This window comes from Prorops nasuta, unplaced genomic scaffold (assembly GCF_024137725.1).
Source record: "Prorops nasuta isolate Cenicafe-Biocafe unplaced genomic scaffold, Cenicafe_Pnas_1.2 PNAS00002, whole genome shotgun sequence".
Taxonomy (NCBI): domain Eukaryota; kingdom Metazoa; phylum Arthropoda; class Insecta; order Hymenoptera; family Bethylidae; genus Prorops; species Prorops nasuta.
The window spans coordinates 101,100-123,183 of NW_027116799.1; the positions used below are offsets into that span (position 1 = coordinate 101,100).

General features: G+C 41.4%; 1 protein-coding gene across 2 annotated transcripts; it reads right to left on the bottom strand.

Moving 5' to 3' along the window:
- Nucleotides 1–70: 70 nt before the first annotated feature.
- Nucleotides 71–17,971, bottom strand: LOC136777046 (uncharacterized). 2 transcript variants are annotated; one of them, XM_066733082.1, is made up of 7 exons: nt 17,856–17,971; nt 15,989–16,113; nt 13,238–13,339; nt 9,405–9,656; nt 7,555–7,752; nt 4,385–4,537; nt 71–2,119 (listed from the first exon to the last, which is right to left on the bottom strand). In XM_066733082.1, exons 2-7 carry the CDS (start codon nt 16,079–16,081, stop codon nt 2,054–2,056), a joined length of 864 nt encoding a protein of 287 aa, XP_066589179.1. In that variant the 5' UTR covers nt 16,082–16,113; nt 17,856–17,971; the 3' UTR covers nt 71–2,053. The 2 variants fall into 2 exon arrangements, with proteins under 2 accessions (XP_066589179.1, XP_066589189.1); XM_066733092.1 differs by lacking the exon at nt 13,238–13,339.
- Nucleotides 17,972–22,084: the final 4,113 nt, after the last annotated feature.

Here is a 22,084-nt window from a genome sequence, read left to right on the forward strand (position 1 = left end):
AAAAAATGACTATTATATTTATTATAGACGACATTTAAAAGTTTTAAACTAATAAATTTAGAATCAAAGTAAATAATTATCATTTAGTCATAAAATTGCTTGAGAAATTAATAAAAATTAGCTATATTTGCATACAGGTTTAATAAATAAGTCATCATTTATCAAACAATAGGACACCGGAAGTTTATAGCAATTTCTCTAATACAGCAGGTATATTATTATTTTACATTTATCTAAATAATCTTTTTAGATGTTTCACTTGTATACATTTTACAAACGAATTCTATCCCCTGCAAACTTTTAGTCTATCAAATATTACCAATTTTATAGTTTAAACGGTGCTAGTAATTGAAAAAGAAATATTTTAGGAAGACATAGAAAAAGCGCGTGACTCTTATCGCATGTGAGAAAGCTTAGCGCGTAAACCATTTAGCGGCAAATAGGTAGAAGCGCGGATTCGAGCGGTCTAAAAAAAGACTCGTATATTAGAATATTCTTCCGCACTAACAAACTCTTCCATCGGCATATAATGCTCAGTTTATAGCGATAAGTATATGTACTCTACAAAAATGAATTAAGCGATAGCTGGACTATTGTTACACGTTTTCATAAAAATGGATTTATTCGGTTCAGCTGTCAAGTTGCTTGATCAATGTTATTTTATGATACATAAATATAAAAAAGAATAGAAATTGCTTAAAGCAGTAAACAGGAGAGATGAACGAAAATCTCGTGTTTCTCTTATTACAATAATATTTATTTACACTACAAAACAACAGAGATGATTTACATAAAGAAATAGCTTGCCAATCGAGATTAGCATCGCGATTGGATTGACGGGGGATCGGTATAAACTTTCCTTGGATTTTTAAAAGAAGATTAAAACCCAAGAGATTATTATTAGCGTTATCGAGTCGTCGCGAGTGGTACTAACAAGATAAAATAATAAAACTTTCACAAAGATTTCAGTAACTTTCAACAATAATGTACCAAACGGGAATATTCGTGTTTCGATGTTTAGAATTGAATTATTGTGTTAGCCAAAAGATATTTCTCATCTCGCTCGAAGAAAAGTTTTACAGGATTTTTTATATAAAAATATTACTTTGTGTACATCTAAATGAAATATATCGCTAAATACATTTGATCGCCACATTCGACGCGTGTGAACAGCCCTTTAATTAATTATTGGAGGAACAGAGGAAAGCGCGCTCTCTTTGGGGTTGAAGGGATAATAAAAAAGGATTCGAAAGAGAGAGAGAGAGAGAGAGAGAGAGAGAGAGAAGGTAAAAATAAAAACAAATGGTGCTTGGCACTGCGGCATCCATTGGAGGGCCATATATACAATATCGTGACCGATCGCTTGAAGATCAACCACTTACGAATAGTTGCTTTATACTTCGCGCTATTACTTTAATCTAATTTCAAGAGAGAAGATAGAAGGCGGAGAAAGATAGAAGAAAGAGAAAGAGAGAGAAGAGAGACAGGACAGTAGAAAAGTAAAGTAAAGATAAGAAAGGTTAAAAATCGAAACATATACGAGAGAGAGAGAGAGAGAGAGAGAAGAAACAGTTTGACAGTCGGAAATGTAAAAAAGAGTAAGAAAAGTACAATTTAGAGATTTTTTTAAAGAGAAAGTTATAGGTTTGCATAGTATAATTAATAAATGAACGATGATAAAGATAAGAGGAAGCTCGCTTAAGCAAGGAGGACTGATGGATGGAGAAAGGGAAAGAGAGAGAGAGAGAGAGAGAGAGAGAGAGAGAGAGAGGAGGACATCGCAGGATTAGCGTCGACGATATAATTTAGGGAAAGTTGCAGTGAAGTTGTTGTGTCGGATTGCTGGGAGATCCTTCGACGATAGCCAACGATTTTTGGATCCCAGGGACAAGGGGGCAACGCCGATTTCCCGTTACGTTGCCAACGTCGTACCCGTGCTCCATTTATTCTTGGACGACTATGAAGTGGCTCTTCGGAGGTAACGGCTCTGCGATCTTCGAGCAGATCCTGCTCATATTCGCGTGCCTCTTCCTTACAACATTCTCGCTAGATCCTAGATGATGCTGGTGATCAGTCGCGCCTTGAAGTTGACAATTCGTTCGCTCGTGGCTGCCAAACGCTAAAAATTGACAAATGTTCCTTTAGTTGGAAAGTCTCGTGAGAATGATCGGGGGAAATGTATATATGAGGTTCGTGATTCAGTGAAAACGGGACCGGCAGCGATCGTTTCTCTCCGTAGGAAAATCGCCGTGCGAGTTGCGAGATCAACGAATTCCGCGAGCCGCGCGGACCGTGAACGGCTTTCGCGCTAAGCGAATAAACTAGCGCATCGCGTCTAGCAGTTACGCATACTAATCTAAAATTATACGCGGAGAGATCCAATCACCATTTCCGCGGTATCAGATTTTCATTAATTCGTTCCGGTCTTCAACGTCCCTTTTATTGGATTCCTGCAGCCACATGCACTTTGCGATTTCTTTAGACAATTTTTTTTCACACATTCTCACCCATATACATATATGTTTATCACTGTATAATTTGTCAATTCTGCATGAAATACCCTTCGCAAGGTAAAGCCCTTATGTATAACGCAGCAGAGTTATTAAGGGAGTTAAAATTTTGTTCTTTCAAAATCATGCACGTTTAACGATAAAAGATTAAATGTTTTACTAAAAAATTCTCCGAATGCAAATAGAAAAAGTATGGTATAAAAGTGTCATGGAAAAAATGGACATTTTTAGCAGAGTGAAAGAGACAAAAAGTTTGCATATATGCGTCTATGGTGCGAGGCGTACGTCATTAAGTGTCTACATTGTATATGCAAAATAAAAGTCAGCCGATAAATATCGGATTACGAGCCGATTGGGTCAGAATGGATGAGAGAAAATGGAATTGCGCAAATCACGGTGACAAAGATTTCGTTGTGAATGAAGGAATCCGAGGAGAGTTGCTTCGGTCGATCGCAAGCGATTCCGCTAGAACTTGGGTTATAGTCAGAAGAATCCAAGTGTAAGGGTAGTTTCGTCAGCTGCGACGATTTCGGCTACCGACCTCGTGTGCACAGTGCGCTGTGGCGAACGAGAGCGGCTGCTTGCATAAGTCAGCCGGCAAATGGACGAGCTATTTCATAGAGAAAGTCGTCCAGCATTTTTGCTTTCCATCGATTCGACGACGCTTACGTAATCGGCCGGTTATATCTGGAACGTTAGCCCAGCGGACACTGCTCATTGGTCAGGACTCGATCGAGTCGCCACTCGCTTGCTCTCTGCCCTCAAAATTGCCCCGTTCTTACTCAATGTATGTGTGTGTGTGTGCGCGCGCGCGCGTGGGTCAGTGTATTTACTCGCAAACGAACCCTCCAACTACCCGTTTCACGGACCATTTCCAATAAATCATCCGCGTAAAACACTTTGAACAATTGTTTATTGCCCATTGTCCCTAATAGATAGATCGTTCGTTTTAAAGAGATTCTGTAGTCACGTTGCTACTGTACACTGGTCAGAAATGCTTTAAAATTGAAATACTAAAGGTTTTGTTATTTTTCTATAATTAATTTAAATAAGTAACATGAAATAAGCAATTTATTTTTCTTTTCTATTACCGCGCGGTATACAGTTTTATTCTTGCTGTTTGAACTTCAGCTTTTTATTCCATTTATTATTGAATATTAAATGCTTGTGAAAATTCGATATATACATATATATATATATATATCCAGTTTGTTTATGTCGATGATGAAATGTGTCTAATTATCAAATAGAGGATATGTTATATAAAATTCATTAAATTGAATTATTTTATTCTCCTTCAATTCCGCAAAATACATCCTCTGGATTCTCCATTTATCAAGTTTTGTATAGTTTATAACTTTTTAGCCTATCGTCAATATTTTCCATAAAAATCATCTAATTATTATCGTTTTCTACATTTCCACAAAAATGTAAAATTCCTATTATTTCTGTATGGCTAATTATTAAACCTTGCAAGCGGAAGAACCCATCTTATTTCCGGATTATCGCCTCTATTCTCGTTAAGATTTGTTATTGCAAATACATGTATAAGAATCTGGTCGAGAAACCAATATTCCATCCGAGTATTATCTAATTGTCTGGGAAATTACGCGGAGCCAATGGGACTTCCTTTGATTACGAGTCGTCATGGCACGCGACTGAGCGGAAAATCTGATGAAAGCCGACTTTTTTTCCGTGATGAAATTCAATATGGAGAGTAGGAGGTATTGTCGCGACCGAGTAATTGAGTTATATCGGGCGAAATATCGGGGCAGAAATTTGGGAATTGATTGGAAAATGATAATTGCGAGAGAGAGAGAGAGAGAGAGAGAGAGAGAGAGAGAGAGAGAGAGAGAGAGAAGAAAAGGACTCACGAGTATGAGGTCCTGGATGAGATTGGAGATTCCTCTGTTGGCTATGACGAAGAGCCTTGTGATAGGTCCTGGCACTGCTTCCTGAGTACCATCCGTCCTACCGGATGATGCGGATGAATTGCCCTGCGAGTTACTTCCGCTACCGGCCACGAGCTGCAAAGAATCAAAGGTTTGTTAGACGTGCCAGTGGGGGGGGGGGGGGGGGGGGGATCAGTGGGATTTTCTTTTTTTTTTTTTGGAGAGTCGAATAGATTACAGGCAATACAACAGGATATACAGGGGGATGATACGTTCTTGTTGGGATAATTGTTGCGGTGTGTTGCAGCTCCACGTCCAGCTCCAGCGCTCCCGACACTACGGTGCACTCTATCTCACCTTTGTTTCTTACAAAATCCTCAAAAATCCTTCTAAAAATCCTTCAATCCTACTGGCGTCCTATAGATCCCTCCGACCATAATCCTTCTTACCCGCTGCTACACGTGATATCCTTAAAGTGCCCTCCTGCCAAACGCTATATAGATTTATATATATATATATATATATATATAGTATATATAAGTGTGTGTGTGTGTGTGTATATACGTGAGTTCTGCCAGAGCCAGGGTGAATACTAGAATTCTCGTACCACTCCCCCGGAACGCTCTTCCCCGTCTCCAGCCGCAAAACCGGAAGTTGCGACCGTAGCCCGGAAACTCGCGTCCCGGTCGATCGAGTTTGCGAGAGGCTCTCAACCGGGCAGACGATCCAGCCGAGAAAATATCGATTTGCAGAATTTTTAATCTTCTTCAACTAGCAAAGAACACTTTTACCGAGTTTCATGATGATGAAACATTCAACGATGCTATATACATAATGAGTATATCGTAGGAAGAAATCGCGGCCTAATCGCCTGCCGGATTGTGTACCGTGCACGATCGTGTTTTGGTGATGATAAACAACAAGAAAAAATACGATATCTAACGTAAGATTTAATATGCTGCATGGTGCAAAAGTATATATATATATATATATATATATATACTGCATTTACATGAAGAACGAGATCGTTTAAGAAGCGAATCGATCAACTACGAAATAGAAGATTATTGGTATGGACAGAGAATAAGCTCGTACACAAAGATGGTCCATCAGCCGGTTGGTTCGCCAATATATATATATAGTCTTTTGTCGGTGGTAGTCAGCGTTGCGTCGGGACCGTTGGCCGGGTGGATATGCGTGGAAGGAACTGATTTTTGGGAAACTCGAGAGCGAATGATGCGAGCAATTAATGGTAGGAGCAATGATTGGGCTCAAACACCGATCCAATGCAATGGGGTGGAAGGTCATTTTCGAGATCAACAAACCACACGCGATCTTTCCATCGATACACTCTCCTTCCATGGAGTCCATTTTTATTCGTTAGTTTCTCGTGCAGCGGTTTTCGATAATAATCGACGACTGATTTGCGAGTGACGCAACATCGTCGCAACTGTATACGTATATATATATATAGGCCATGCCGCCCTCTGCAGTTTTCTCCATAGCAAAAGACACAATTGAATAAATTTTCTCGCGTGTGGCTGATGCGTCGCGCGAGTTTCTTGATTCGAAATGACGCAAGGGGGCTCTAGGTATGACGTGATTCACGTAATATCGTGATGGATCAAATGAATGGCCAGCACACGGTTACTCGTAAGCGAGCAGCTTGGTAAATGCAATCATTTATTCGGAAATTAAGTGCACTGGACATAATTTGAGGAATAAGTTTTGTTACAATGATGCCAGTTTCTCTTTATTATATTACATATCAAGACCTCTTTTGCGACCTGAAGACGTATTTCATAGCTGCGGAAAGAAAGAAGGAGCACGGGCGGTTTGGAAAGATCTTGCGATTCGTAATGCATGCACGGATTAGAGAGGGAATAAAACAAATGGACATGGCGAGTGAGAGTGTCTTTGCATGGGCTTTTCTCTCTCTCTCTCTCTCTCTCTCTCTCTTTTTTCTTGCCTTTTTTCTTTTTCGTAAACAAGGAGAGCAGGAAGGACTTATCTGACCATTATAGCGTTACGTATATTTGTTGTTACCATGGGATGTAGTATAAGAGTCACCGAGACGGTAGAAAGTAAGCGGAGAAGGTGGAAAAAGAGGCAAAAGTAGGTTGAAACGAGCAGCGAATAGTGCGTCATGCAAGATGCAATTGGGTGCATTGAAATGCTTCTCCTACTATTGCGGTGAATGCTATTTACATATCTGTCAATGTTTCCAAATTCTAATTGACTCTTTTTGCCCAAGCCATCGCGCGGTTAGTTAAACTCTCATTCGTGGCCAAGTCCCGTCTGGCTTTCTAATAGAGGACTCATTTCTTCGCTCGAAATTACTCCCCTTTACATCCCTCGTGTAACCAATTGCGGAAACATTGACATTGCCGGGTAATATTGCTGAGAAAATATTGCCCAATAATTATTGTACGTGGTATTAGGCGTGGGTTGTTAATAAAGAACAGAGAGATACAGTCTTGTTGCTGGTAAGCTTCGCCAATCTCCAAACCCACGCAATAATCTGATTATTATTTTTTTGGATTTCTCTTTCATGAAAAAGGACAGTCGATGGTTGCAGTAACATTATCAAGAAGCAGGTTGAGTTGGGTAGACTCGAATCGCGTCATTGGTAAATTAAACGAATAGAAGTTAGGGAGAGTTTATTAATTCCTTACAAAAGGATAGTTGTATAGGTACTATACTGCGACCGATGTGTCAACTAATGGCAATTAATTTTGTATATATGTAAAAGATATTGCATTGGTCGCGGCACAATTATCCTTTTAATGAAAAACACTTGTAGAAAAGAAGCAAACAATGTCTTCCTGTATAAAAATATATATGAATTTTCAGTTAGCTATAAATATGACACAAATTTTACTAAAACGCACACAATAATTCTCTTGACTAAAGAGGAAAGAATGGTAAAATCAGTTGATTTTTCGGACAAGGTGGATTAAAGCGTTTTAACTTTGAGACAACGATTGGCGCGAATGTGAGTTAAAAATGGAGAAAAATGATGGAAGAGGGTCGAGGGGTGCAGGGGATGCAGAGAATTATAGCGAGTGATTGGCGAAGGCTACCATTGGGTAATTCGTGTTTAGGAAAAAAGATTCATGTTGTTTTCTGTGGTCGTGGAAGGATTGGCGTACCGGTGGTTGAGCGCCGGTTCCTGGCTGAGGGGTGGGCGGCGGGGGTGCGGCCGGTGGGGCCCCCTGCGCAGCTGGGGCGGCGTTCAGGGCCGCGGGGCCCAAGTCTCGTGTGGCGCTAAGCCCGAGCCCGAGGCTCTGTGTACCTGCCACTACGCGGTACACCGTGCCTGCCGCTCTTGCCGCCCCGTCGGCTGCTTGCTACACGAAAACAGAGCAAGAACTTTCATTCACATCCAACCCTTGTTCAGCCTGAAAACAAAAATCTTCTCCTCCTTCTCCTCCTTGTGATCCTTTCACCATCGAGTCGGCCAAATCGTTGCGATGCTGAAAAAATAATTGATTCGCACCCTTCGCTTTTCCATGCACGAAAATACTCACTCCACATGCATTTCCTCTCCTCAGCATCCTTCCTCTTCTTTGCTAAAAACCTGCTTGCGTTAAACTTTTCTCACAAAAGTACGCGCGTTGCTTTATTATCATTAATATTATCATTATTCTAATCAAGTGTCATTCCTCTATCTTCTATTTTTTTATTTTACTAACGAGTCCGTAGTTTCTCATCCCGTAATTATATATGATTTCGCGCGATCTCGTGCGGTACATCGGATATATATATATATATATATATATATGGTTTTCTTCCACAAGAGGATGAGGAAGTCTTCTTCGAAAGAACGAAAAGCTTTCTCCGTGCGCAATTACGCGCTGATTCATCATCTCGGTTGCAGAGTGTGAGATGGAAATTCTACTCGAGCGAATTTACCGTACAGGAAAGCGTTGCGCAATGCGTGTTATTCCAGAGAGGACCTTTTTCGTTCTTTCGTGCATGGCGCACCTCGACTTGTCAGAGACCTTGATTGCACGATATATATATATATACCTATTAATTCTCTAATTTCGAAGGATCGGGGATCGAATGGTTTCGTAAATTCTTCGTCAAATTTCGTTGAGCCACCTTGGGATATCCGCGATTGATATATGTCAATTGGATATTCGTGAATTCAGAGTCCAAGTATAAACGCACGAACCATTACTCGTTTTTATAAAGGACGCAGGCACGAGGAGTGAAAGGAAGTGTCGAAAGGCGATTGGCGAAACCGCAAAAGAGAAGTTGGAGGAAAAAAATAGGGCGGAGTAGTTATTGAGTTGTATAGGAGTAGGATGATGAGGGAGGGAGGGGGGGGGGGGGCGGTTGGTGTAGGGCTCACTATAGTACGGCTGGTGGAGGTCGGGTCGTTCCTAGGTCAGGAACCTTGGCTGCAGACTCCTGCACTTTCACCGTTTCTGCACGAGAGCTGTAACCAGCTGCAGGCTCTACATATATAAGAGGCAGACGGTGCCGGTGAACGTGCAAACAGCGATTATCAGCTGCTCGATCTATGACGTTGAGCATTCCCCCCTGTAATACGAACCACGTTTCCAACCGAGCAGCCATTTACATTCACGCACGCCAAATAATTATCCATTCAGGTTCGCGCGCGCTTATAGTAATTAGCAGGATCGAACGAGTGCGCTAAACTCGCGAGTAAACTCGTTCCCCTTTACACGGACGGAGGACGGAGCAAGGTCGAAGTTATCAGCTTTCCCTCGTAGCCGATCGCTTCGCAGCGACGACACACACACGTGTACATGCATGATGTATAAGAAACGCCTCGAAAATACCAATAATTGCCAAGTGGCTTGACGAATTAATCTCATCAGTTTCTCCCGGAGAGACGCGATACCATTTTGCTATATATATATATATATATATATATATATATGTGTTGTAATATAATTCAAGGTCGTGACAAGGTCGATCATAGCCCGGATCTATAGACATAGGGATTTGAGAGGTTTGCAACACTAACCCTGATGATGTCGAAGAGAAAGTTGCCGGATCCGGCGCCACTTCCACCCCCGGCACCACCACCCCCGAAGCCAAAGTTGAGGAACCTCTTGTTCCTGTTCTCGTCGTCGCTCGACTCGATCTCCTCGAGCGGTGCCAATTCAGGCGGTTCCGCCTCGTTGGCCTGCTCGTCCGCAAACTGTACCCTGACTTCGTTGTTCTGTGACTCCGCCACTTCCGCCGCCACCTGGTTATCCGCCTCGGGATTCACGTCCTGCAACCAAATTGTTCAAGCTTCGATAAATTTCCTCGAGCGTTGCAGCCGAGACCATAGAATTTCACACCTTTTATGAAGAAAATGAGAGGGAATATATATAGCTTGAGTGAAGAAGGATCAGAGGATAGGCAAGAATGTTTGCAAAATTCTGCACGTAACGTGGACTCCAACTAGGTTATGCGATTGGATCATCAGGGTCGCTTCAACTGTGTTTAGGCCGGTGGCTAATCAACATTTCGTAATGAATTATGTATGCTTGAGCAATCTCTCTGCTGTTTCTCTTCTTTTTTCTTTTTCTCTCTTTTTTTTCGTAAAGGATTCTACGTAGTGTAAACTGGTTTCAAGGATGATGTGGATCGTTCTCATTGAGCACAGTTGTTATGGTGTATTATGATCGTCGATCAATCGAGATTATTCCATTCTGATAAAGCGATGTGCATGCGTTAGGATTAAGGTTTGGAAGTTTTTTAGGGATCGAGGAAAGGGTCATTGACACTGGGAGTCCATGAGGCGTGAGATTCTTTGGTCCACAGGGTTGTCTGTAAAATAGAATTTTTGTGGATCCCTCGATAGGTCCTGAAATCGAGGATCACGATTGGTTAATAAATTGTTTATTGCCCAGATCTACTGGTGTATTATATAATAAGCGGCTAATAATAATGAGATAACGCGATAAACGAGCGCGCGATACAAACGAGTGCTCGTGTTATCCTTGCAAAACCCCTGCGATGTCCCATAAATTATTTTACCCAAGCGGGTGAAACTGATTTAATTAGTCGTTATATATATATATATATATATATACTTTCTTCACACTTATGCCGAAATTGAAAAATTGACTCTATTTTAATTTTTGTCGTACGATTCGCGCGCTGTATTATTATTATTACCACTGTTAATCGATACAACATTGCGAAATAGCATAAACCAGTAGATCTTGTGTAAAAAGGCTCAAGCTTGGATGTTAAGTATAGCTATTGAATATTTCCAATGTTGCGTACTTGCGCGATAAAAATAATAAAGGGGAGCTGCCCGCGTTATAAACTTTCTCATGCAGTTATATAATGGATTTTATGCAGCTTTCAGGCGAAAAGTAAAGACATAATCTGTGACGCACATTGCAAACATCCTTCGAAAAGATGTCATTTAGATTCCTATGTGCGCGATGCTCTTTCGCCTATTTTAAAGAATTTAATTCAGCGTGCATATGGGGAGAGCAATGATACGTGAAGTAAATAATTCAGCGCTGATATAAAGAGAAAAGAAACGAATAATGGCTCGAGAGTGGCTAACGATTGCATGGAATTAAAAGATTTGTTAATACCTGAGAGTAGATTTCAATTGAAAGTTTAATCTTTATAAGATTGAAGAAGAGAGTAGAGATGCGTGACATAAAGATAGACAGATAGATAGATAATCAGCTGGGATTAGTAATACATGGCGAGAGAGGAACGGAGAATCATAAGTAAGAATCCATGATTCATCGTTAATTCACTTGAGTTTTGAGATTGAGGACGATTCAAAGAATAGCGTGATCTTTCGTGATATTCCTGATTGTTAGCCTTGCGAAATGCATCACGCATCACTGCGTATATTACTGATCGACCAGTAGCCGAAATAGAAGAGAATAAATGGAGGAAGAAAGAAATGGACAGAGAGAGAGAGAGAGAGAGAGAATGTAGAAAATGACAGAAGAAAATTAGCACTGACCCAAAGTATAACGTCGTAAAAAGTAAGCAAGAATGAGGAGAAATGTTCGTGTCGGAAAATACACCGTCGATCATAATATAAGAAAGGAAAGAAAGAAAAAGGGGGGAAAAATAATAATAATAATGAAAGAAGAGCAAGTCCTGAGGAGAACAGGTTCGAGTTGTGAGAGCAAACCGCTGCCAGAGTCATAATTTGGGCGGTACGATGAAGAAGAGGAGAGACGTAAGCTGGAATGTGTGATAAGAGTTATAAATGGACGGCAGTAAAAGTTTCAAGGACCACGCAACAGTCGTGATTGCAATATAACGTGGTCCCCTCAGCCGAGAGACGATCACTCTGTGGTGTGGATATATTTTCTGAAGTATGACCGATTAGTGCCGGTATATGACCTCGCCAGTTGATTAAGCGACAGAAACCAAAAGTTAGATCCGCAGCAGTCATGATTGCGCGGTTTCGAGAGAGCTTGTATACGAGAGTCCGGAAGGTTTATTGACCTCCAGGAGTTACCGAGCTGTCGATCTTATCACGATTAGTACACCGAATTGGCGACGGAAGTCGCCTCGGTGGTAGCGATGCTGGATGTGGTCGTTGGAAAAGCTTCCTCATCGGTCGCAGCGGTGGAGGTGCTACTGGTCACCGGTGCGCTATCGAATCCTTCGGAATCCTCGTCCTCGTCCGGTGGGAAGGTTGGTAGGGATATTGAGACCTTGGACCCATTGGCGCTCATGGAACTCACACGGCTGTCATCATCATCGTCATCAGCAGCATCGTCGTCGTCAAAATTGGAAGCGACTGTCACGGTGGTTCCTCCGCCTCCGTTGTTGTTTCTCGCGGCTCCACCGCCGAATGCACCACCACCGAACGCACCACCACCTCCTCCTCCACGACCCCCTCCAAGAACGTTGCGCAGAACAACCGGACCAAGCGCTTTTATCACTTCCGAGACTATCATGTTCACCTTATCTTCGATCATCTAGAAAACAAGAGGTCTTAGGGCCGCGTTACCCCGTCAACGACGTTCACCAGATCTCCGTCGATGAATGTTCGTTCCATTTTATTGCTTTTCTTTCATTTATCGTATAACGTCTCTCATCCTTCTCCTTTCTATTCTTGTCAGTGACTATAGTCGGTGTTTTCTATATGTATACATATCGTGGCGTATAGTAGTAACGTCACGCGATTCGTTCCATCGCGTTCCATCCGAATACAAGTGAAAATAAGTGGCGATCGCGAGCTCGCGTTCCGCCCAATCAGGCATGTATATATATGCGTGTCGATGGTACATAGTACGAGGAAACGCGGTTGATTCTAATAGAAAGCCAACGACTTTGACTGCTCGATAGGAGCACAAGTCGACAATTATTAATTATACTTCCCTCTATATATACATGTATATATAGAATTTATTATAGCGATGGCCTCCGAAGGGTATCTCTAATAAAGTATATTGCTTAAAAATGTTTAATCGAAGAGCTATACGTCCGTATACGTATTATTATGATTTCGCGCGATATTAACAATTTTCTCATTAAGAATCTCCCGAGGAGAGGAGCAAGTCTAATAATTAATCTTGCGATAATTAAATCATCGATCAGAGTTTGATAGAATGTTTTGAGAGGCGATTAAAAGGATTTCTCTCAGTCCTTGATTCGTACGCGTTGTACTCGTAGTCTTAAAAATGAATAAATCGTTCGTGTGATTGTCGTCTAAGCGATTGGTTCATGAATGAAGATATTCTATGGAGAGTTCGAATGAGACATGGTGTGATTCTTCGAGAATTCTCTCGATCTGGTTGAAATCTTGTCCGGGAGATGTGTAGGTTTCCTGGTCTATGCAGGATTTCCACTAAAACCTGTGTCCAGGCTCACCTTGGATATATCTGGAAATAGTACTCGTAGGATACCGATAGTCCGTTTGCTCCTCAAGTTGGTTACGCTGTCCGACCCGGCCATCATCCGCCGGTCGAGGGCCTGAAAAAAACTTTGCTTTGGCCCATCGGTTCTAAAAAACCACTCGGGACGTCTCAAAGTCCTTTTTCTCTAACATACGTTATAAGATACTGTGTGGAATCAATGTAACTGGACATTCCTGATAACGACACACACTGTTCTCGGCACGAGCTACAATATATATACGTGACTGCATGTAAGCGTAGAAATCTGTCGTGGAAAATTTTGCACTTTCAATAATATGCCAACGGGATAACGCGAAGAGTATGCAATTCCTCTATATAGAAATTAGCGGATGTACGATACTCGGCTGGAATAGAGTAGGTATATTGCGCAATTCAAAGAGAGATTAAGGAAAAAATCAGCTTTTTTCAAAAGCGAGAGAAAGATTGGGGAATTTAGCGAAATATTTTAGCATGAAATCTACGATAAACTGATCGAGACGTGGCCACTGGACGAGAGCGTTGGTGTTGCTCAACCTGTCGGCACGGTTCACTTTCCCTCAAACCTCTCCTTCACATTCGGCTTAGTCAGCTTCTGATAAACTTTGTCCACTTTGAATCTTTCAGTTTTCGAGGAAACTGATGTCAATAGACTCTGGTGGAAAATGTAGATTCATCTACGTTATAGTTTCCCTTGATTATTTGTCACGAAATTTTTTCATACTTTAATTTTCCTTCATTTTTCTCTGCAACGCGAGTCTGATGTTTAGAATATGACAAAAATTACGAGTTTGATCCTGCGTGTAAGAACAAGAGCAAAATTGCCCTTCGAGACATGGTAAGGGACAATAAGAATCCACATAGCGGTTACTTTGGTCGAATCGAACATAGATCGGCTTTATAGGTGCGCGTGTATAGCGCGGCACTTTCCATTGGGCATCGATCGACCGAAGAAAGCGTCCGATGACTTTGCGCGAGCGCTCGTTGCTAGTGAAAGTGTCGGACCAAAGACGAGAGTCGGACGTACACGTCCTGGGATTTCGAAGCGTGTTTACTTTACAGCCGAGTTTGGCTAACACCCGATTACAGGCGCATCGCAATCCTAAAAATCCCCCCTCCGGCCAGCAACTATACTTTTCAACTATTCTCTTGTCCGTGCCAAGTGTACTGGCTAAAATCACCATGATTTCCTCCGTCGTAAAAACAAACGGGACATCCTAATAATTCACCTTACATAAGTGACTATTATGGAAAGCTATATTGGGGAATTGTAGACAAATTTCACTGGGAGAGTTAAATGAGAGAGAGAGAGAAGCTGTGTATATATATATATGTATATAAGAATGTACTGTGCTGAGAGGTTTGCATAACGAATAAGGATAGCTGCCGATCAACCGAAGGTAATTTAATCATCATGCAAAAAACAAGTTACTAGCCCGTTTCGAAAATGAATAATTCTTCGCCAACTAGTGAACAACTGCTAATTAAATATTTCCTCTTGATCCTGTCGTTGAACATTTTCCGATACTGCTTCTAGAATTTTTTTAATCGACGGAGAAAGCTGGCAAGCTTTTAGCAAAGTTTCTTGATTCTTCTTGCGAATTTTTCACGACTTTCATTCGATGGAGAATTGAATTTCCGGCGAAAGACCTTGCAAGTTCCTATGGATTTTATTCGAAATATCTGGCAAAGAACGAAAAGAGCGAATCTGTTTTTTGTTGTTGTAATTAAATAACGAGCCACTCTAACACTATATATATATATATATATATTGTGTACCAATAGAGTGGGAAACTTCATACGACCTCGTAAATATAGAGGCATGTATATATAGAAACGTATAAGAAAATGCTCTATTTCGTTAAACATAAAAAATACCGATTTTTTTAATGATACAAATTTTTCCAAGGATCTTTCTATTTGCATTAAAAAATTTTCTATGCTAAAAATTATGCGTAAAAATGAATTTTATAATTCTTAGCCTTGGGGCGTCGTAAGTGCTTCCCCCTATATATATACACATGGAATATATTGGTGAAAGATACCGAACGAAAGCGAAATGCTCGATGCAAGATCGATTCGGATGAACGATTTGCCATTAAAATGAAAGAAACCTGCAGACTTTCGCCGCACGATTAGCCCTGAACAACCGTCGAATTATAATTTATCCTTTATACACCGATCAATTACATCGGTTTTGAAATAATGACACTCGTTACAGCTAGGAGCTCGCATCTCTTTTCTGCCGAGTTCACGACCAACCATCACTAGTTTATATATATATATATATATATACAACTTCTCTCTTTCTCAAATTCAAAAGGAGCACTTTCTCCGTTTACGATTTAACACTGTGAGCCAGCTGATACGCTACACTGTCTCTCTAGTAAGAAAACTATATACATGTATACACATATACTACATGTATCAAATATATATGTGACCCACTGACACAGAGAAAGTCAGCGTAATCCTTCTTACATAATTTTTCAATGACCAACACAGCCTGCACGTTTTTCACAATGTTAATAAACTTGACTGGTTTTTCTACTCGCTTTATTGCCAATTTTTAAATAGTATTCCTGCCAAATATGGTGAGTGGGACTATAATCGTGCCAATATCATCGCTGAGAGGTATGTATATACTATATAGAATTGATACTTGGTTAATAAACTCACTTGCAAATTAGTGCGCAATAATCGATGAGGAAAGTGTTGGTATACTGACCTCTGCGTTGAATCCATTATCGTCCGGAACCGGAAGCGATCTCACCAATGCGACGCATAGCGCGCCAACCAGTATCGTCGTTGAAAACCTCATCTTTTTTTCTCTATAGTATAATAGATAGCTCTCTGCAAATAATGCGACAAATGTTGTAATTAAAGGCCACTTTTAACTCTAAGCTGCAGGTGCAGGATGTGGTCTGTGTGTGAGTTGTCGAAGAGGAAGAGGGGGAAGGGGGGTGGGAGTTCTTAAGTCGCGTCGTAATGGTGGAAAGGAAGAACTGGACTTGTTAGGGGTAGGAGAGGGACAGGGTGGGGTGGAACGAGTATTACGCAAGACGAGATCCCTTCTCGAAAAAAGTAGAGCGATTCGAAAAAAAAAAAAAAAAAAAAAAAAAAAAAAGGAAGCTGAAAGAGAGAAGGATCGCGTCGCGCGGCCTCCGGAATTAAGCCATTCGAAAGGAAAGGATCTGCACGAGGACAAGATGAAATTTCAGGTTTGATAGACGAGGACGAGGCAAGTCTCTCCTTTCACGAAGACAGACTCAAGCGAGACTATCACTTTCGACCAAAGGAAAGTGGAGAATTCCGTTTGCTATCGTTCGCACTCCCGAGGCCTTTTGAATGCGCAAGATAAAGCATCTCTCGATGTTTTTAAATGCTCGCGAAGCGTGACGCGTCTATATAGGAAACGTACATATTATACGGCCTCCCATTAAACGCTTATTTACCGTGCCGAGAATTCAGCGACGTGCTACGCGCATGCTAAAACCAACCGATTTGCATGGATTTCCAATATAATTACGTAAGTCCTCCAGTCGAATTTAACGTTTCAAGGGTGTCCCGATATCGTCCTCTGACTTTTAGGTGTGGGCCTTGCGTCTACGCCGCTGAGGACCGCCCCATGAATGATAAAGTCCAGCACGGTATATATAATTAATAAGAACGCGTCTCTGCATGCGTCAATTGCAATCGAGGCAATGGCTCGCTCGCGCCGTCCAGAGGATAATGGACGACATCCTGACAATACTCATTCAGCACGTGTCTTGCGTGTTATTATGGAAATAATATCGCCGGTATTAATAGCACGAGTGTCTAATTTGCAGCTGCTTATACTTCTCTCGCGATACTCTAAGAGTCTTCGAGTTTGTAGGGGAGGGGGAGGGGGAGGTTAAATCTTTCAAATATTATCTCAAATATTTTCTTTGGAATAAATCGAATTTCCTGGGTTTTTAAGGAGATCCTAGACTCGTCCGTAGCGATCAATCTCTCCTTTTCCGACCTCCACGTGTACATAATTGCGTTTGTCCATCTCACGAGTTCTGGTAGAAAATTTGTTTTCCTCGAGGCGGCACGTACACGCTTCGAACAAGGTATGCCCGTCACGAGTTTCGATTTTCTCCTCGAGCTCGTCGTTCTGGTAAGAACCACTTCACGGTTTGCCAAACCAGCCGAGCAGATTTTCACTCCTCTCCCTCTCGTTCCTCAATTAAACTAGCTTCTGTTCCTTCTTTGTCCTTTGGATTCACTTTTTCTTCTTTCCGATAGTTGCTGTTTCTTTTGTTTCAGAAAAGGACCGGAAATTGGGTGGATCGTACAAGAAGAGGAATCTACTACCGTAGAAGAGAGAGAGAGAGAGAGAGAGAGAGAGAGAGAGAGAGAGAGAGAGGGTTGGAATACGAGGGGATGGTCGAAGAAATGGCTTATGGAATGTCGTCGAGTCTCACTCGTCACAATCGGTCCACGTGACAGTGTCGGATGCTGAGGTCACTCTGGTAGTCGTTGGTCCCGGAAGCGGAAGCGTCCAGTGGTTGTCGTGGAATGGAGCGGAGGTCGGTTATATAGCACCCTTTGAAGGAAACAAAACTCACCACCACACAGAGAATAAAAAGGTCACTCCGCTACACTGGCGGAAGAAGAACTTAAACTCGGAGTAAAAAGGACCCCAAAGGAGCTCCCGGCGGCTCCTGCTCTCTGCGGCTTTTCTGTGACTGTCTGTGTGGCTGCGCTTAGCGAGCGGCTTTTATTAGAAGGAGGGGCCTGGCACACCACCTCCACGCTACACTTAACTCTGCTCTCTCTCTTTCTCCACAGGCCCCACTCTTCCTTTCTCACTCGCTCCCTCCTACAGTATCCCCCCTCCCCCGTCACTCCCATCATTCCAGTATCATCGAAAACTCTCAAAACCTGCATCCGAATTCACGTACTTTGCCTCTGAACGACACCGTCCAACGAGCTCCTCCCCTCCCCCCCCCCCCCCTCCCTTCTACAACTCTCGTCCGTCCGATACGATCATTCTCTGCTACTCGATCTTTTTCCTCGATCTCTCGAGAGAACGAAAAACACGCTCGTCAACTATTACAGAGATGATCCGCACTTTCATGAATTTCGATAGTTTCATCCTTATAAAGAACCAGTCTTTCCTGCCCTCTCTCCTGAACAATTTCAGCGTTTGTATAAAACTCACCCCGAGGAATTTCGTTATAATAAACACCTCTGCTCTGCGTCTGTCATTACTGCTCCCTCGTTAATTGCTCGCTCTTTCATGGCGAGTTTAACGAGATTTTAATTAGTAGATTTTCTCCCAGACTGCTCTCGGTAATTAATTTCTCCATTATCGACTCTGCGGTTTTTCCCGAATGATCCAACCCAAGTTGGCTGCAAGTTCAATGCACCAGAGGCACTTGGCGTCTATTCATGCGTCTCTAACCACCCAGATTTACATGAATAAATAATGGAAGAGAATATTGTAATAGTGAAATCTCTTTGTTTCCGTCGCGAGAGTTCGTTAATTCCACACCAGGCCAATCGGATGGAAGTAAAAAATGAGAGAGGGAGAGACGCGAAACAATTAAGAGAGGTAATCAGGTACGAGAAAATAGTCGCGCAATAATAATACAATAAGTTTCCTAAGAATTGCCACGTTGGAGGTATTTTTAATCCGCACGGTCGGAGGCTTCTTTTTGCAAGGGGATTTGATTTACATGTGACGTTTAGAAATATGAGCACGCGGATGCCAGTGAAGGAACGCGAGCGAGCTGGAGGAGAGACAAAAAGTTGGCTAAATAAGAACGTTTGCATTATAAGCTTTATAAAGATATTAGCGTAATTGCAGAAAAGTGGCGTGTCGTACAATCGTAATTTCACGGAATCTGCATACCCGAGGGAATAATTGCACGAATATAGCAATTTTTTTCACAAATCATAGTGCACAGCTTTGCTAATAACGATGCTTTGGAATTTTTAGTGAGAATAAAAGCGCCTGTTCGAGGCTGCGGAGATGTCGAGCACTTTTTGCCAGCCATCATTACCTTGGCGTATAAATAATTCTTATTGAGAATTCATCCGGGAGCACCGAGCGAATCGAGATTGATAGAACGCGTGCGTGAATGGATCATCGCGGCCATCGCGGCCGTGCACGCGTGTATAGAGTGCGCACGCCTTGAACCGTTTGCCCATTTTTTCACCTTATATTGCAAGCGAGCCGAGCGGAATACATATATATATATATATACGCGTTGTTGCAGCTCGGAAAAACATTTTGTGTACTTTATATATATATATATATATATATAGCTGAGACCCGCAGCGTGGCGCGGTGCTCGAACCATCGAGCCGGACGATCCTCTCTCGCGCGTCATTTCTTGGCCAACAGGCTCATTGAATGAAATTTGAAAACTACGCGGTACGCTTTGTCAATCGAGGAGAAAAAGCGCGTCACGTTCGATCGACCGTTCGAGCGGCGCGGCAAGTTAAATCCGGCAGGATCGCCGCTACGTTATGGCTATGTTATATATATTCATCGATAAAATTGCTCTTGCCGAAAATGAAGTAATTGTTGAAAGTTGCAATTGCGTAAAAACGCCCCAAATCTCTCTAGATTCTGTAGCGACGATTGTGCAATAGGAGATTTTCCAATCTTAATTATTATCCTCCCCTTTGAATAATCGTTGAGTTGCGAGCAGACTGCGAGAGTGAGACTGGGGGATAATTCGCGAGGTTATGTGTAATATGTTTGCTTGAAAATTTGTTCCTATATCTATAAATGTATATATATATATATATAATAAATGTGTAGATAATTATGCACACTTATGCCATTACTTATTGCTTTATTCTCAACGAGACTCATCGAATATATCTTAGAAACTATTATTTTCATTATCCGTAATACTACATGTTACAAGGACATGCTTGATTTTCTGGTATATTTAATACAAGGTTGTTTTAAATTAGCGTTTATATATACAGTTGACTAGGGAACCACTGATTTTTGGCTATGATTAGGAATTTAATAGTGGATGATACTTGAAATCGATTCACTTCGTTAGAACTCCAAGATTTAATTGGCGCGATATCTTTCGACGCTTCTTCCTATAAATTCAACCTTGTGCTTACATTTGGAACTTGAAGACGAGAGTGAGCAAGGTTAAGCCTCTGACCTATACGCGTACCTGGTATATTTATTAATGAAACCTAGAGATGGGGTAATCGTTAATGTATTTCAGACCACATAGTGAAAAAACTGGTAATTTGTCCACGAAATGGAAAATAATCCCCTCCTCCTTCGAAATTTTCAACTGATATTAAAAATGGAAGAAATAGCGGATGGAGAATTATTAATTTTGAATCAGTTAATAACTATCGTACTGTTTCTTCTGCTTACTATTAATTCCTTTAACCTGCACATATAAAACACAAAGAGAAAATCGCAAGCTTGTTAAATAAATTATTTAATTGCATATGCTTGCACGCGCGAATCTTGGAAAATGAATGGAGGATTAATTGGATGTTCCATATTGCACGGACAATGTTTGAGTAGAAAGGGCATATAACGGTGAATAATATATTTTCGTTGAAATATTGTGCAAAATCCGGGATCGTCATGCAAAACTTGGAGACGTTTCCGCCTGTCACTCTCCGGTAAAATTGAATGACAGTATAGGAATATCGTATTATAAGTAGAAGGACTCGTACAAATCATTTCGCATTCACGTGAGAAATCGAGGGGGAATAGCCGGTGGTGTATATAGACATTGCTGGGATGTTGGTCATGCAGGATATATATGCCAAAAGAGTGCAATAATCATTCTCATCTAAAATTCACCGTCCCGGCCTTTTAGCTCCTAGGTGATATCGAAAAGTTCTTGTAAAAGATTCCTCGACACTTTCCAAATTATGTAACTCTCTCAAGCTCTCCTATCACATACCTATAAACATTCCAGTCGTTCAAAAGAAACAAGACCATTCTCAGTTATGAAAGCGATTATCGCGAGATATACCTCTTTGAGATATATGCTGCTCGCTCATATTGGCGGAAGGGTAAGGCTGAGGAGAAGAGGGGGAAAAAAGAAAGAAAAAAAAAAAAAATGTGGAAAAGAGCAGAGAGAAAAATGGACGGATTTCCTGTTATCGATATGACTCTTGTGTAAGCAATATACTTTAATGTATCTCTCTACGAGAAAACAAGGCCCTGGTTTTCGAGCTGTCCACGATACTCGGATTCTTAATATTGTAATATCGGTTGCTCTTGCTTATCGCCACGACGCAACTAACGCGCGTGCCGTCGTAACACGTACAACGCTCGCGTGCTCCATGCAGACGTAAGCCCGCGCGAGAGGAACGTACACTGTGTACTCGCGAATGGTTCCGGTACCGGGCAAACACCTCGCTGGAAACAAAATGTAACCGCGAGCAGGTGAAACTATATAGCCAGCGTTCTCCGGCATTTAAATTTTATCGTAATACCCACACACACTCTTAATTCTTTCTTCCAACTTCCATTTTTCTGAGAGAAACTCTTTCTTATTTCTCCATCTTGAACCGACCTTCACACTCAGTCCAATTTTATGCATCTTAAATCTCTCGTTAATTATGGTAGTGACGAGATGAAGACTGACTGATATTTGTTTATAGGACAATCTATATATACATATAAAGTATTTAAAAATTTAAATATAAGAACCGAAACATCAGGTTCTAATTAACGAACTTAAATTCAATTAATAAAACCGAGATTAGATTAATTAAACGCTTCTCCGACATTTCGTAATCTTGCTTCGAGATGTTTATATAGAAACTTCTTCAAGGATAATGGACC

Bases quoted from the DNA above. Each gene is read 5' to 3' on its own strand.
- LOC136777046 (XM_066733082.1), bottom strand. From the start codon at position 16,081: ATGAGGTTTTCAACGACGATACTGGTTGGCGCGCTATGCGTCGCATTG. The intron at 13,340-15,988 runs GTCAGTATACCA...AGTTTTTTTCAG, and splicing joins ATAATGGATTCAACGCAGAG to GCCCTCGACCGGCGGATGAT. The intron at 4,538-7,554 runs GTACGCCAATCC...GATTCTTTGCAG, and splicing joins GAACCGGCGCTCAACCACCG to CTCGTGGCCGGTAGCGGAAG.